The sequence below is a fragment of the Caretta caretta genome, chromosome 23 (assembly GCF_965140235.1).
Source record: "Caretta caretta isolate rCarCar2 chromosome 23, rCarCar1.hap1, whole genome shotgun sequence".
Taxonomy (NCBI): Eukaryota; Metazoa; Chordata; order Testudines; family Cheloniidae; genus Caretta; species Caretta caretta.
The window spans coordinates 7,980,237-7,997,166 of NC_134228.1; the positions used below are offsets into that span (position 1 = coordinate 7,980,237).

Here is a 16,930-nt window from a genome sequence, read left to right on the forward strand (position 1 = left end):
CAGCCCTGCAGAGCCAACACAACAAACCAGCAATGCCAGCGTGCCTCTCGGAGGGCAGGCGGGGTTGGCATGGCTGCAGCTAGAGAACGCACCTCTGCCCTGGCATCACCTTCACCCAGCTAGCAGGGGGCTCCCGGAGGCAGCTCAGCCTGTTCAGACAGAACTGCATGCTGCAAAGTGATTTTTGAAAACAGGGTTCTGGGTGCTAAAGTTAAAAATGTCGTTCCTGCCTCTGATAACAGTCACCAGGCTTGACCCATTTCTGGGAGGTGCTCAGATGGGGGGAGGTCTGAGAACATTAGCTAATTCTGGCTTGCATAAGGAATGGGACAGCTTTAAAATGTTCTCTCTATTATCTATCTTACCATAACTTAGTGGCGTAACCTCATTTGGACGCTGTGTGGCCATCCCATTTTAGAGGACAGTGCAGAACTAGTGGGGAACAGAATGATCCATGCCTGGAAAACTCTCAAATGAAGATACCAAAAAACCCCAGATTGTAACCTTGGAGGAGACAAGATAAACGTCCATAAAACAGCGATAGGTCCTGGAGAAGGTGCCTCTGGTTCTTTCTGCCTCCTAATACAAGAACAAAAGGGACCTTCCATTGAACTACAAAGCGGCGCATTCAAAACCAACACAAGGAAATAATTTTTCACACAACGTGTAATTAAACTGTGAAACTTATTTCCACAGGAAACCACTGAGGCGAAGAACTTAAGATTCAAAAAGGGACTGGACATTTATGGGAATTAACAAAAAAACCCATACATGTGGGAGAGATATTAAACCTTGGCTTCAGAGTTTAGAGACCAGGATGAGACCTGATGAGGAGAGAAGATTATTCCACCTCTGCTACTAGGGGTTCTCACACCTTTCTCTGAAGCAGCTGATGCTGGTGGCTGGGCTAGATGGGGCTCAGTTCAGATCCAGTCTGGCAATTCCTATGTTCCTAGAGGAGCCTGCATCCAGGGCAGATGTGCAGAGAGATGAAAGAGAAGAGGGCAAAGTTTAACTTAACACCCATATGAATTTATTCAATCCAGAGTCCATAGTAGAGTGCAATGATGAGAAATGGGACGTGTTCGGATAATCAGCTCTCTTTATGAAACAGAGACACAACTCTGAGAAACTCCTTAATGTCCTAAACACCTGCACAATGGAACGGCGCTCACAATGATTACTGGATGAGTTTGACTTTAAATACAGAGATACGGGGGTTCTCTCCCATGGATACAGCACATCACAGGAATGTCACCAAATTCTCAATCCCCACCCACCCCAAAGTTACTGGAATAGAAAATAAAAAGCTTTGGAGCCAGAGGACCACAGCAGCTCCCCCCCTTCGCTTTCTGTCCAGTATCCACGGGGCTTTTTTAAAAATTAAAGTGAGAGCAGGTTAGTCCTTTTTCTTGTCCTCTGCTGTTTTCTCCGTCTGGGCCCTAGGGGAGCCATCGGCCACGTCTTCCATTACTGGTGCAGGGGAGCCATCAGCCAGGCCCTCCTTTATCACCCCCGGGGTGCTCATTGCCTCCCCATCGGGTAGCAGTGCTGGGGCACAGTCCGCCGAAGTGGTACCTTGTGTTAGCTGAGGGACTTGGCCCTCCCCACTTATCCCGAACTCGTTGACACGCGTCAGATCCACCCGGTAGATCCAGCGCTGATAGAGGTAAATGAAGAAGACGACATCTGTGGGAGGAGAGCAGAGCGAGCGTAAACAGCAGGCAAACCCCAGACCAGATGCACACATCTGAACTGCCCAGTTCTTGGTCCCCCATGGCCTATAAGTGCCTGGTGAGCTGCTTGGCAAGAGAGCCCCAGGCACGAGTGACAGAATAGCTCAGCTGCAGCCCACAAGGGAAATGCTGAGGCCCTGAGGCAGAAAGCTCTTTTTTCTCATGCTGCATGGGGAACTCACAGGCCAGCCATCACTGGACTCCTGGAAGGCTCAGTGGGAGAAGTGCCATGCAGCTACAATAAGCCGAAAGAAGTGGGGTCTTGAGTGCTGGGATCAGACACCAGTAGGGTCCCAGCTAAGCCTGGGCGATCCCCACACTGGCTATGGAGACACACTGACATGCTACACCCCCATCCCCCGTAGCACAGCATGCCCCATGCCTCTCCAACACAGTCGTAAAGGAGACGCACTGCCATCCTTACACATAATGGCAGGGGATGGGAGAGGCTGGCACTGAGCCCCTTACCGTCTCGGAGGCAGCCTATCCTGTACATCATGGGCATTTTGATCACAAAGGCAAAGAGGTCATCGATGAAGGTGTTGAGTGCTTTGTAAGTGAGCATCCTCCAGGGCAGATGGGCTACTGACTTCAGTTTGTAGTTTATGAACAGCTGCGGAGTCATCGTAATAAAACCTGGGGAGAAAGAGAGAAGTCAGGTGGTGGGCCACGAGGCTAACGCCCGCCAAGGAATGTACACTGCATGTCTGGGACAGGCTGGATGCCAGCAGAGCAGCTGGCCCAGGCCATGGAGTTAAATCCTGGCAGAAATGAGGGCAACCCTTGTGCACAGCAGCTCTGCCATAAAGCTCTGTAGAGTTCACCAGAGTCCCAAGAATAAATAGCCGAGGCAGAGGCGGGGAGGAGAGACCTTCTCAGCTATCTGAAATGGCAGAGTCACATTTTTAGCAGCGAGAGCAATCACCCATTGAACAAGTTACTGACGGACAGAGTGCATTCCTCCTGACTTGAACCCAGGCTGGTGTGTGCTAGTCCAACTGCTAGCTGCTAGGCTGGACAGGATTCTCTGGCCTGTGCTGGGCAGGTGATCAGACTGGATGAACAGAGTGGTTCCTTATGGCCTTAAAATCTATTAAATACAAGAAGGCTGCTCAAAGCAGCAGGCTCCTGCAAGGAAGAAGGCTCCTGATCCAGTAGTGGTGAGATTACATGAAGGGCCGGAGGCAGCTGATGCTAAGAGCAGGACAGTGGGAGGCAGAGAGGAGGAGGGAGGCAGGCTGCCACAAGCCCAGGGAGTGCTTTAAAAGAAAGACCAGTTGGCCTGGAATCTGAAAGGAACAGGGAGCAATAGGGAGGCTGGTCAGCAGCAAAGCAAGTGAAAACAAAGGGAGTTTGGTTTTCAATGCAGGTCGGGTGTTCTGTGGGTAAATTGCAACATGTTAGCTAAGGGAGGTCACGTTAGCCTTGCAGACCAGAGACTGCAGGTCAGGGTGGAGTGATTTGAATCACTTATCAGGAAACCTTGATTTAAATCACTGATTTTAATCTTGCTTTGCATTGGCACTGTTTAGTTCTTTTCCTAAAGAACGGTCAATTCTCACTGGTTGGTAACAATTAAAACATGTTGATTTGCAACTAACTATACAGCCTTTACATTCCATTGATGTTTCTATTGGCTAACCCGGAAGATACACCATACCTATACACATTCTAACCAGTTATATAGCTTAACATACATTTATTCAGATTCTTAATTTTTATTCTATTCTGTGAGAAAATGGTGAACGACGTTTCTTATTTACTATAGGATTAATTTTTACTTGTGATTTATCTCAAGTTGTATTTGCGTGGACACTGAAATCCAATTAAAAATGCAAAAAAAAAATCCCAGCATTTAAAGATTGTTTCAGTAGTTAAATAAAACTACCTTACATGTACTGGATATATAAGGGGAAAAATTAAGTTTACCAAATGTGTTATGTATTTAAAACTGATTTACTGAAGAAAGGAAGTATTATCTGTAGCTAGTAAATTTAACCAATTTCTGGTTACTATGGCCTTCAAGACTTTAGAACTAATAGATCTCATCCTCTCACCTTGGTTTTATTCATCAACTGGAAGAGGAAAACAAGTTTTCCTGCTTTTCAACTCCCAATCGGTTTCTCAGCTCTGAATTAACCAGTTGAATAAATGGAGACAAAGGAAAAAACTCTCTCTCTGCACTTGCAGAGGTGACCACTGCTGTCAAAATCACTTCAGTAAACTCAGGGTCCAGGCACTTAGCCAGGGACTTCCACCATTTCAGTGGCTTGACTTTCTTTAAAAGTTTGGCAGCACATAGAAACTGATTATTATTTATTTAATTTTAGTGATTTTAATAGATTATAGTAGGTTTAGCCCTTAATGCAGGATGTCAGAATTGCACATTGAATTTTAAATAGTGTTGGTTTTAAGAAGAAAGATGTTTTGTATTTAAATAAAAAATCTAATTGAAAATCTGATTTTTTTTAAAAATCAGATTTTAGCCCATGCTGCAGGAGGGACAGCCAGAGGCCTCCTCACAGGCTCCATCTGAAACCAGCAGCTGTCGTGGACTGTGAAGGCTCCACGGTGGCAGCATAATGGGGAACGTGCAGGGCCTCGTGACGAATGCAGACATGGCCTTAGTGTGAATGCTCTGCTCTGGAGCAGAAAATGAACAGCTGAAGTCACTGGAAGAGAAAGGAAGCTCAGCTGGATACAGCAGGTTCTTTCAAGTGTTCAGGGAACTTTTTCCAATGGGAACAACCCACATGTTGCCCAGAGGGGGAAGACAGGAGAAGACGGCATCAAGAAAAACTAGAAGATGTGGGAAAAATCAATCGGGAACTTGAACCTTCCTTTCACGTTCCCTCCCCCTGCAGATGGTCTCTGTCCTAGACACAGAACGAAGACAGAGGACTTACCTACATGTCAAGCCAGGACATGCAACTACAGCACACCAGCTTTGCACACAGTAAACTCATCACACGGTCACTGCTACAGCTGCTTCAGAGTGCAGGGTGCGAAGCTGCACTCTGGCACTGCCACTGTGCTATAGTAATGAGCACATGGGACTCGTGTGTGCAGCAAGCTGGTGCCTTGCAGATTCCTCCCTTGCTTGCCATACGCCAACTGGCTGTATGGACAAGGCCTAAGCCCCAGAGCAGTCAGCAGCCCAGCCACTGAAAGTCAAACGTCAAGAAAAACAAAGGGGCCAGAAGTCTTGAGCAATGGCTCCATCTTGAGACACTTGGGCCCAGATAAAGGAAACAGGAAGCACTGTACGAAGTCATGTTGCACTGGGGAATACTGGGTAATCTGAGGAATGCTGGGGAACTCCCACTGATAACTGCCCATGGGGGAAAAACAACGCACAGCCCCAAATCCCCTCCTGGCCCTAGGAAACGAGCTGAAGCCGGGGCGGGGATTATGCAGGTGAGCACGTAGGCGAGTTTCTCCGAGACCCAGGCTGCTTGTCTACACTACAGATTTGTTGCTGGGAGAGTTTCGCTGGCAGAGCCCCCATGTGGGGACAGCGTGATCCACCAGGAGGAGTTCTGCCAGCATAGCTAAACAGCTCTGCCACCAGAAGCACTTGTGTATCAGTGTATTTGTGTTAACGCCAAGGGTTTTGCCGGCATAGCTACGTTGGCTAGGGAATGTGAGTTTCTCCACCCTCCGAGGGAACAGAGCTCTGCTGGCAAAACTTTGCAGCGTAGACTAAGCCTACGTGAGGATGACACGCTGCAACCTTGGGAACAGCTTCTATGATCACAGCCTGCTTGGATTCCATCAGTTCATTTAAGCAGAACCAGTTCCACCCGAGTTCAAACTAGCAAGGCTGGACTTCGACCTACACAGAAAAGGCAGTTGCCCAGCAGCTCACCAGCATGCACTGCCAATGTGCAGGATATAGCCGGAAACAGAACCTCTCTGAAACAGAAGCTGAAGATTAACAGAGTCTGAAGTTGCTACAGTAGCCCCCCCAAGAGCAGGGAGTGTGGCCAGGAGCAGACTAGAAGCGTTACGAAGGGAGGGACAGTGCAACCTAATCACTGCAGCCGAAGCACAAGGGGAATGTCAACACCCAGAGTGGGAAATTAAATTGGAGGTGCCTATACAGAATACCGCATGGCTGCAGCTGGGGGAAAGGGCATGCTTCCAAGTTGGGGTTAGGAGACAGGAACAAAGAAACAAGGGGACTGCACCCATCTGCTCTGGATCGTGAGACACAGCATGGGAGTGTGCATGAGAGACAGACATGGAACATAAGAACGACCCCACTGGGTCAGACCAAAGGTCCATCTAGCCCAGTATCCTGTCTTCCGACAGTGGCCAATGGCAGGTACCCCAGAGGGAATGAACAGAACAGGTAATCATCAACTGATCCATCCTGTCACCCATTCTCAGCTTCTGGCAAAGAGAAGCTAGGACACCATCCCTGCCCACCCTAACTAATAGCCATTGATAGACCTATCCTCCATGAATTTATCTAGTTCTTTTTTGAGCTGTTATAGTCTTGGCCTTCACAACATCCTCTGGCAAAGAGTTCCATAGGTTGACTGTGCATTGTATGAAGAAATATTTCCTTTAGTTTGTTTTAAACCTGCTGCCTATTAATTTCATTTGGTGACCCCTAGTTCTTGTGTTATAAGGAGTAAATAACACTTCCTTATTTACTGTCTCCACACCCGTCATGATTTTATAGATCTCGATCACATCCCCCCTTAGTCGTTTCTCTTCCAACCTGAAAACTCCCAGTCTTATTAATCTCACCTCATATGGAAGCTGTTCCATACCCCTAATCATTTTTGTTGCCCTTTTCTGTACACCTTTTCTAATTGCAATAGATCTTTTTTAAGATGGGGTCACCATATCTGCCCGCAGTATTCAATATGTGGATGTACCATGGATTTATATAGAGGCAATATGATATATTCTATCTTATAATCTCTTTCTTAATGATTCCCAAACAGCTGATGTGAAGCCAGGCCCTTTGCATGGGATATCAGAAGCTGGAGGGCTCCTTACTGGTAAGTGCAACTCAGTACCTCTTCTCTCCGCTGAAAGCTCATCTTAATTCCAGCCAGACACACGTGATTTGCCTCTAACATGTGCACAGCATTATCCACGGCCTCCCCCGAGTGTGGGTAGACCCCGAAGCTGGGCGCAAGAGGTTGGGAGGGGGTCAGGAGGCCTCAGACGGGGCCCAGCGACTCCAGCAAACTCATGCAACCAGAACGCTGCCTTGTGGGCGCTACTCACCAAATGTCAGAAGGAAGCCATAGAGCATGCTCAGGACCCACGAGTACCAGCCTTTGTGCTCCATGTACAGCAAGCTGTACACAGCATAGCAGCCGAGCAAGGGGAAGAGAATCCACGAGAGATACCGGAACGCCATCTGGGGAGGCGAGATTCAAAGGTGACTGGTCAGCTGGGAGCTGCACAGAATCCTGCTCAGGATCAGAGCGGGGGGCCCTGAGGGTACAGGGGCCAGCTAGTCACATACCCACCTCTTTGCAGGCCTGCTGCCTTGCTGGCTCTCAAGCCCCGGCTTCACAGGGAGGGACTCTCGCTAGAAGGGGGTTTCTGAACAATGCATGGGGTCACAAGGTGCTAGACACATCCCTTCTCACTCACTCGCTACCGCACCACAGCAGGGCTGGAAGCAGGGTCACCATCCTTTTTCCCTTCCGCCATCACAGCCACCAAGGTGTGAGTGTCCTCCATGGCCCCTTGAACACACTTGTCACTCCTGGGGCTGCATCTCTCAAAGACGTGGGGCTTAGGGGTTGGTAGAGCTACCAGGGGGGGTCTCAAACTGGGGGTCACAAGGTAACCACTGACACCTCTTAGCCCCCATTAAATTACACCCCCATTTTAAATGGGGGGGAAGAATCACATTCAGAGGCTTGCTGTGTGAAAGGGGTCACCAATACAAAAAGCTGTAAAGCCACTGAGCTACACCCATACACTACCTCCCTGACTCCAGGGATCAGACCAGCAGAGTGGCCAAGAAAAGCAGGGCACCCTTTAGCAGTTCATGACTGACATTTTACTGAGATTACCAGCTGCGTGAGGGTGGGGCTGCACCAACACACACGTGGCTTAACGACATCTATGCCCCAACACCTGCAGTCATGCCAGAAGGAAAAGATTGAAAGGTGAAACTTGGGGCTGCAGGGCCTAGTGTGGACACTGGGCCATGCACTGAGCTGATGGAGGGGATACTGTGGCTGCAGACAGGTAAATGGAGGTCATGCATCACTCAAGCAGCTGCCAGAAGTCAGAGAAGAGATAGACCAAGGGGAGTAGCGAACTGGACACATGAAGACCCACACGCACATCCAACGGAGAGGAGGAACAGAACTCAAGGCAAACAAGCCAACAACTAGAAGGTGCTGCGGGTTCAGCTCTCTTGCAGATCCCAGTGCAGCCCAGCTTAGCAAGGTGCTGTGTCCTGCTGGGAGAATAGCAGTTTCCCAAGGAATAAGCTAGAAGGGATTACCAGGGAAACGCTATCCAGGGCACCTCCTCTTTTGGGAGCAGGATCCTAATGCAGGGTATACCTGGGTCCCCTTTCCCAAGTCAGGGGGTCCCATGTCCAATGGCGTAGGAATCTAACCCACACTACCCTGGGCCCCCACCTCCCAGAGGGATCCTACCATGCGCTGAAGGAAATCCTCTGCTATGCATTGGACTTACATCATCGTAGACTTTGGTAGACGATTCTATATATGTTGATTTGTCTTTGAAGGTTAAACGCGGAAAAATCCCAGCGACTTTGTTGTCTCGATCCAGCTGTTTATTGACAAGAGCAGGAGTTACAGGGGAGGCAGTACATAATAAAGGCCACCAACCTGTCCCAAGAGGGACCCTCCTGAAAAGGCAGCCTACCTGGGAGGGGAGGCTCCACATGATCACTAAGGGATAGTGTCTATTGTCCACACAGCAGACTATGTAGCTCCCTCCCCCACAAGGCCTTGTGTATCAAGGTCTATCAAGAGGGCAAATTATTAAGCCACAGAATAGTTCCAGCACAACCTAGTGCATCAAAAACTACCTTCACATATCAGGCCTGGATGGGTCTTGGAGGATGGACACACCAGTTATGTGTGAAATACCCTGCGCTCCTGAATCAATCCTTTCGGTCATCAAATGCTCGTGTGCAGAGACCAGATGCACCACCTGCCTTGTGCAAGTGCAGCGTAGACGAGGATCAGTGTGTCTAGCAGTGATGCCCTAGACAGAGAACGCTGAAGATAACTACTTTGATGAATAAGTGTTTTCAGTCCTACATGTCAAGGCTAACTTCCCTAGGATGACCAAAGATCAGTGTCTTTTTATGGAAGCAACGCATCCCTGTGTTAAAGTGTAATTAAAACACACTGATTTTTAAGCATTTTCTTGAATCTCTCTCTATAAAATTGTTCACAGTTTGTCATGTTTGGCACCACTGGGTTTGTGGGAGAACAGGCTTTCGAATGTTACTCAACTCAACCCATTTCCGACGACACTGTATTATCAACATTTCCACTGATGGTAGGACATGGAGCTGGGTGGCAGCAAGTCCCCTGGCCACGGGGCAGAGTGACACCACTGAAATGATGATTCTGTAGATTTTTACCTCCCAGACCTTTCTATCACTAGCTTGCCCATGGGATGCAGTTTTACTACTCCCAGACTAAACAGGAGATGAAGGCAGGCCAGCTGCTTTGAATAACTGTATTGTTTGTGTCATGCAATCCACGGGCAGTTTTCATCAGCACACAACTGTTCCAGACAGACCCCCATCTCTCCAGGTTGCAGGGTCACCGTAACGAATAAGTCACCAGGAGTGAACAGAACCGTCACACTGTGAGCAGAGCGCAGAACAGAACCCAAGTTGCCAAAATCCCATTGCAGTGCTGGGGTGAAATCTATTCATGCAATCCCTCAGCTACGATCCTTGGATGCATGATGCCTACTGGAACCCGGAGAGAGATTCCTCAGGGAGTGGAGTCCTCTCAACAGCAGCCCGAGGCTCCTAGAGCAGATCAGCAACAGCCGACCCTCGACATCTTCACGGAATGCAGCAACACTCACCTCTTCTCCACATCATTTCCCAAAGGGCTACAAAGGAAGCAACTTCAATGGCCCACTCAGAAATCATAGCCCAGAAGTGTGGAGCAAACAGGGACGGATCTCACACTCACTCGCTTCCTGCTTACACTGGCAAGGTGGAGAATTGGGTCTCCTACACACGGCATCCCTTCAGTCTAGTGCATATGTGGCCCACAATGTATTACTTGGGCCGCAGGGGCCGAGTGGCAGGGCAGCAGCAGCTCCAGACCCCCGACCCTGTGGGGCCCACACGGCTGCCCCAGACCCCCAACACTGCACAGCTGCCCCGACCCTGGACTCCCACCACATGGGATGGGCCGGCAGCCCCGACTCCTCCCCATAAGGCAGCGGAGAACCTGGCGGACCCTGGGCATATGGACCAGCCTTTAGCACACAGCTGAGCTGGGCCACAGCTGTGCGCTAATTGGGCCACATGTGGCCCGTGGGCTGAGAACTGCTGGTCTAGTGCAATGAGCCACGCACTTACCCTGACATCCATGACTTTTGTGATTTTCCAGAGGTCTATGAGGAGCCCAATGAAGACGCTGACTTGAACCACAAAATTAGTTTCATTGTCCAGGATGTAGAGAAGGACCACAAGTGACTGAAATACCCCGAAGAACACAGAGCGGACGGAGAGCCCCTCCAGCGACTGCCTGCTGTTCCAGAACTGGATATCTAGGAGCCAGAGAAAAGAGCATAGAGGGAGAACTTCCTGAGCACAGGGGGCCCTTCAGGGGCAGCTGGAGTCCCACTGCAGGGAGGAATTTCCAGCTTTCTCCTCTATCTTATGAAAGGAGCAACGCACAGGTCTACTTGCAAATGCATTTCACTTCCATGAGTGGGAGTGAGTTGTGTTCTATATTCCAGCTGTAGGAAGAAAATGGCCAGCCCAGCTCTGTGCGCCATGAAGGTGGTTCAGATGAACCTGGCTAGAAACCTATCCAGTGTTGGCAAGACACTGACTTTGCCCTCTCCATTATGTTGTGAATACAGACTCTCCTGTGGCCAGTAGATGTATGGCTAGTGTGTGATCATGGGGTCATTATACAGACTGAACTCCCAGCAGCGTCAGAAGCATGCAACTTGCTGCCCACAGACTTTGTAAGGGAAGCACTTGAAGTTTGCAAGCCTCACAAGAGCTGAGGAGAGTCTTGTGAAACTGGTGGCTGGCAGAATGGAGAGTGCTCCTCCTGACCTCAAGCACATTGGTGGTGGGGGTGGGGTGGGGTGTGTGGGGGGAGGAATGGCAAGGAGCAGAGTGCAGAGAGTTAGGGCAGGCAGCAGAGGGACAGGTCAGCTAGTCAGCCGTATGGGGCTTCAGCAATTCAGCACAGGACAGCCTGGGCCCAAGTGACAACAACTGTTTTCCATTTAGTCACATCCATGCTCTTCACCTGCCCCAGACGTTCCTCTTACATTCATGTTGCCACCCCAACAAGGGGCATTGAATAACTCTGCAAAGGCCAATGCAGATCCAGGTTAAACCCCCCCCCTAAGAGGAGTAAGGGCTGGAGCCAAAAGAGGAGATCTTCACTGCACTGCGGAACTTACCATTTTTGAAGGCAAGAAACTCAAATATGCTGTGAACTATGGAAACGACAATGGTCAAAGCCAGCAGATATGGATTGGTCTCCAAAAGAGCAACCTGAAAAGAGAACAAAGATGTGAAGGGCCTATCCTGCCCCTCCGGCCAGGCCTCACCCAAAGGGACCCAGAGAAGGCAATCCAGACAGAACTGAGGGTTTCAGGTGGACAAACAGGAGCCAGTACGTGTGTGGAAAAATAACCCAACCAAGAGATGCATTAGGAGGAACAATTGGGGAAAGCAGAAATGCCAACAGATTTCAGAGGCACAGGAAACAGGAAGTTACATTACATCTAAGTGTATGGGATACTGTGGGTACTCACCCAGGGACTGAGCAAGGCCCGCTGTGTTCTAGTTTGAATTAATCTTTCTTGAAGATGTATGACCAGAATTGCACACAGCCTTCTAAGTGAGGTCTAACCAGTACCTTATACAATGGCATTAATAGTTCTCTGGACGTACTGGAAATGCCTCGCCTATTATCCTAGCATCGCATTTGCCTTTTTCCACAGCCACGTCACACTGGTTGGTGACTCAGCCATCCTGTGATCGACCCACATACACAGGCCTCTCCCCCCGCCCCCCATCGCTTCTAACTGATGAACCCCCAGCTTGTAGCACAGATTCTTATTATTAAACTAAGTGCATGACCTTGCACTTTGTACTATCGAATTTCATCCCATTTCTGTCACTCTAGTCTTCAAGGTCATCCAGTTTGGACGGAGCAGGAGGGCTTGCATCCCACTGCCAGCTCCCCAGAGCCCCACTGATTTAACAGTTGGGGGAGTCCTGGCCTGTCTTGAGCTAGGGAGACAAGATCCAAGAGTAAATCTGGTGACGGTTGACACCATTTCGACAGAGCACCTTTCAGAGCAGAACAGCGCTGACTACGCTGGCCTCTGTTTCCTCAGCAACAATATCCTGGGGCCTGTCCTGTTGTACCCAGTCACAGAAGGCACAGATAGGAAAAGAAAATGGAAAGGGATCCCAGATGGTGGTTATGTCTGGGCCAAAGGAGAGGGATCAGTAGGCCATTTGGGAATGTTCTGAAAAGTGCCTGAATGACTTAGGGGCCTAAGATGCATTTTCAGAAGTGACTTTGCCATTTGGGGTTCAGGCTCCTCAGTCACTCTTACTGCAGCAGCTCAGGTCTGGCTATGTTAAAATTACGCTGACAGCATGAAATGAGGAGCTGTTGGAAAGTCAGGCCAAGACAGGACTGGATGGAGGGGGACAGACCAGGAGTGGAGAGGTACATTTGGGAGTCGTCCACATAGGGACAGCAGTTGAAGCTCTGCGAGTGGATGAGACTGTGGTCAGAAAGGATGGAGAGGCACGAGCCTAGGGCAGAGCCCTGCGGGACTTCTACGGACAGTGGCAGAGAGAGGGACCCACCAAAAGCAAAGCTGGAGAAAACCCACCCAGAGGAGATCTGTCAAGGCTGTCTAACCTTTACAGAATCCTGCTCCTCATCAGATTGCTCGTACAAATCCTCGCCCAGGAAGTGCCATGGGGACTTGGTGCTCTGCGCGGCATAGAGCTGCCAGCGCCACAGCGAGAGTGGGCAGAAGGAGAGGCGGAAAGGCAGCCGCTCCACTGTCTCGTTGATGGGGAAGTAATCCTTCTGCAGGTTCCAGTAATCGTTGAAGTAGAGGATGGGGTAGTAGTCACCACTGACTGCATCAAACTTCACATCTGCAGCAATGGGAGAGAGCGCAGAGACAGGCCTGAGAGTGCAAACAGGGATGGGGATAGCACAAAGAAAGCTACCTTCATGCACTCGGACAGATGATGAGGGAGACCCACCTCATCCTGCAACTACAGAAACCATCCTAGACCAGCACCAGCAGGGAACCCCAGACCAGCAACTGCTTCTGTACAGCTGGCTGCACATGGAGCTTGAACGTCCCGGCCTTCCCTCAGGAGAAAGATGCCAACTCCTGCTGCATACAGGCTACTCTGAGCACTAAGCGACTGCCAGAGTGAGATGGAGGGGGGTCTTGCTTTTCCACAGAGGAATGGGAGAATATAGCACTGTTCTCTTGGTGCCCAACTAGGTACAGCATTGTCTTGCAGAGCTCAAACCCATTCCCTCTGTGTATATTACTGACCAAGCTCAGACTCAGGTATTAAAAGCAGTCTGACAGCATCCAATTAACACCCTCTGGAAACTAGGCCATTTGCAGAATTCCAAAATATCAAACTGGCTTCTGGGGAGTTTATGGTGCCAGCTATTTTCTTCGTGATTTGAATCTCAAGCTGATGGATAGTGCCAGTCTAACAACGCTGGAGACGGATGTTCATTTAGCCACAGAACGGGTAGTGCGTGGGGAGCAGCAGGGTAAGTCTGCCACATACGTCCTTCCCTGACAAAGTAACAGAGTCCTTACTTAGGGGGCCACCTGGTGAGAGTTTAAGCTCCATGACCTATTCAGTCCTGGGTTGCCACTGAGACAGGCAACACAGGGGCCCAATTACAAGGGTGAATTGGTTTTGTTTTGTTTTTTGTGCGCTGTGAACACCTGCCTCTTAGATGCTGCACTGAAGCCATTAACTCACTTCCCGTAAGTAGGCTTGGCGGAATTCAATTTGCATTTTTAAAAATAATTTTGACAGATATCAATGCTTATTTCTTTAAGCGTTTATCCAATTTTTACCTCTTTTTTCACAGTTGCAGGATATTATGGAGGGAGGTGTTTGACAATTATTTAATGCCAGACGTTGAGATTAAGAAGTTAAAGGTCCCTAAAAAGGTGCTCTGCTCTAGTTCTGCTAATGCTGGCATTTAACACCGTCTTATGCACATTACGGTTGGACTCAAGTTTTCAAGCAGCATTTCTCTTAATTGATGTTGATAGGTAGGCAAAGTATCATTGATGGAAATAGTCTTGTTGTGTGTGTGTGTGTGTGTTGAAATCAGTGTTTACCAACATTTCCTGCTAAAAGTCCAATCCTTCCAGCCTACTCACAAGGCCATGAATAGACGGTAACAATTTAGTTACTACCAACTCAGAGGAATTTATACTACTGGACTAGAGGGAAAGTCTCCAATATTCCATTCCCCAAACCCTCAACTGCCCAATCCACAAGTATTCTGAAGAAAATAAGCTAGTCCAAAGCAGACAAAACCAGCTCCACTCGCATGCAATTACTACATTCCAACAAGTGCCCCAAACTGGGCAAATAACAGAGGAAAACTCTGCAGAGAACTGTGATGGAGGAGATGGCAAGACCAGCTATAAGAACCAGACAGATCAGCTCTGAAAAGAGTTCTTCGAGCAAAAGCACACGTTTCAAAATGGCATCTCAGAGAATGGGAAGTGCTGGCATATCCCAAATTCTTACATTGGTCCAGAGGCGGTGGCACACTACCCTTCACCCAGGGAGTATGATCGTCCACTATGTTGATGGTGAGATTAGGGTGCCAGTGTGAGATCACCTCTACAGGGCCGAAGTCTTCTGCTCTCTGCAACAAGAACACAAAGTCACATTTGGTACAGGGGTGCTGGGGCATTTCACTGCTCTAGCAATAGCAAGAGGGCACCACGTATACAAAAACATCCAATGCAGCTCATTAGATTTGGAACTGTAGGTAATTTTGGATTTGGTCCTGGGGAAAGGATGCACAGATAAAGGCACTGGACTTCCACAATGCAGCTAGAGAGACCACCTGACAGGGATGGAAGGACCTGATGGGTTTAGGACCATGAGGGAGGCAAAGGGGAAGACAGTTTCATCTAGATCTCGGACAAACATCAGCAGATGTAGATAGATTAGAGGAGATAAACTTGGAGGAATTCTGCGTCATTGTGCAATGCACAATTTTGTAGAAATTAATGTGTGCGCAGAATTTCCTTTCCCACACAGAAATGAGCTGCAGTGCTAACAGCCACCACTAGGGGTCACTGGACATGGCAGAGCCCAGCTCACACATAGAAGACACTGCTAGAGGGAGGGAGAGGGAGAGGGAGCTAGAGGTTCCTCACAGCTGCAGTTCCTGGGACCGAGCATCAGGCTGTTTCTCCCTCTGGATCCCTGGGCTTGGGGGTGGGGTGGGAATGGGGAAGAGGAAGGTGGGTGTCTGGGCAAGGGGGGAGTCTTGCAACTGGGCTCTGGGAGGGGAGGGGTTGTGGGTGTCTGGCCCCCCTGGCTGGACTCTGGGGGGCAGAGAAACAGGAACTGGGTTGTCACAGGGGTTTCTTGAACTCTCTACTCCTGGGGGAATTTGTGTCTGTCTGTATTGTTACAAACATACTTGCTGACAGGTATTTTGAAATAAATTACCAAAATAATTGAAACTGGTGTGATTATATAGTGTTAGTTTGACAAATAAAATGTGTCGAATTTTGCAGAATTTTAAAAGATTGTGTGTAGAATTTTTAATTTTTGGCACAGAATGCCCCCATGAGTATAAATTGTACAAGTCAGCTAGATGGAGAAGGGCACAAGTAAATTCATGAATCTTTTACACATCAAAACTAGGAGATTTTTTTTACAATTTAAAACCCATAAGAACTCGATTTGTTCTGCTAGGTTTTAGGTAGCAAGTGTCTTCATAATGCTAGTTACTAACCCTTCCAAAGGTGCTGCTTTATTTCCGAACCAGGTCTGGAAAAATCACTTCATAGGCCTTTGGCTCCATGTCTCTTTCACTTCAGCCAATCAACCCCTTCAACCGTCCATCAGTTTTTCCTCTCCTATGGGCTTTTTTGTGTCTTGTGTTTTTTCCCATCTTTGTTCTCCTCCAGCCAGGAGGGAGCGAGAGATTAACACAAGTACAGAAGAATGACCAGACTGGGACAGGCCAATGGTCCATAGCCCACTATCCTGTCTTTCGACAGCGATCAGCAGCAGAGGGAGTGAACAGAACAGGGCAATTTATTGAGGAATCCATTCCAGCTTCCAGCAGTCAGAGGTTTATGGTTTATAGCACCCAGAGCTTGGGGTTGTCAGCACCAGCCAGTCACAGACAGGCAAATGAGGATTAGATCAGACCAGACCACAACTGGCAAGGTGGCCTCTCATAATGCTTCTCTGCAGCTTACAAGGCTGCATGAGGCTGCAAATCAGCAGCACCTGTGATCCAGTCTGGCACCCCGCAGTAAATAGCACTGGGTTGTCCTGGGCCCAGAGAACACTCAGAACAGCAACACACATGCCTTAGGGGTGAGCGTGCCAGGTCTGCCCTTTGCAATACAAGGGCAAGAGGAAGCCCTCTGTAGTTGGTTTCTACTTCTCTATCATACTCAGATTTGTACCCATTTTCAACAGAGGGTTTAACTGGGCTCCCTTTCTGAGTTAACCCGTTAACAAAGTTCTTCCTGGGACCCTTCTCCTCCTCAGTCACAGACTGCTCTGTCACAGGACTGGAGAGCTGAAGTGAAGAGGGAAGTTCCACAGGAGAGACAGAAGGGGAAGTGATAGCAGAAGCACAGGTATGGGAGCAGGAAAAGGTAGTGGAAACAGAGCCAGGGAGGTCAGAGTCCCCCAGTGTGATCGTTGGACAAAGGGGTGAAGGAAA

At 48.9% G+C, this 16,930-nt stretch overlaps 1 protein-coding gene across 2 annotated transcripts in view; it reads right to left on the bottom strand.

Moving 5' to 3' along the window:
* Positions 1 to 1,010: 1,010 nt before the first annotated feature.
* CLPTM1 (CLPTM1 regulator of GABA type A receptor forward trafficking) overlaps positions 1,011 to 16,930 on the bottom strand; it is a 46,619-nt gene continuing 30,699 nt past the window's right edge. For both annotated transcript variants that reach the window (XM_048834319.2, XM_048834320.2), the window contains exons 7-14: positions 14,755 to 14,875; positions 12,860 to 13,104; positions 11,376 to 11,469; positions 10,309 to 10,499; positions 8,424 to 8,519; positions 6,984 to 7,119; positions 2,205 to 2,372; positions 1,011 to 1,689 (exon numbers count right to left, since the gene is read on the bottom strand). In XM_048834319.2, the coding sequence (XP_048690276.1) occupies positions 1,400 to 1,689; positions 2,205 to 2,372; positions 6,984 to 7,119; positions 8,424 to 8,519; positions 10,309 to 10,499; positions 11,376 to 11,469; positions 12,860 to 13,104; positions 14,755 to 14,875 (1,341 nt within the window). In that variant the 3' untranslated portion in view covers positions 1,011 to 1,399. The remainder of the gene's footprint in view (positions 1,690 to 2,204; positions 2,373 to 6,983; positions 7,120 to 8,423; positions 8,520 to 10,308; positions 10,500 to 11,375; positions 11,470 to 12,859; positions 13,105 to 14,754; positions 14,876 to 16,930) is intronic.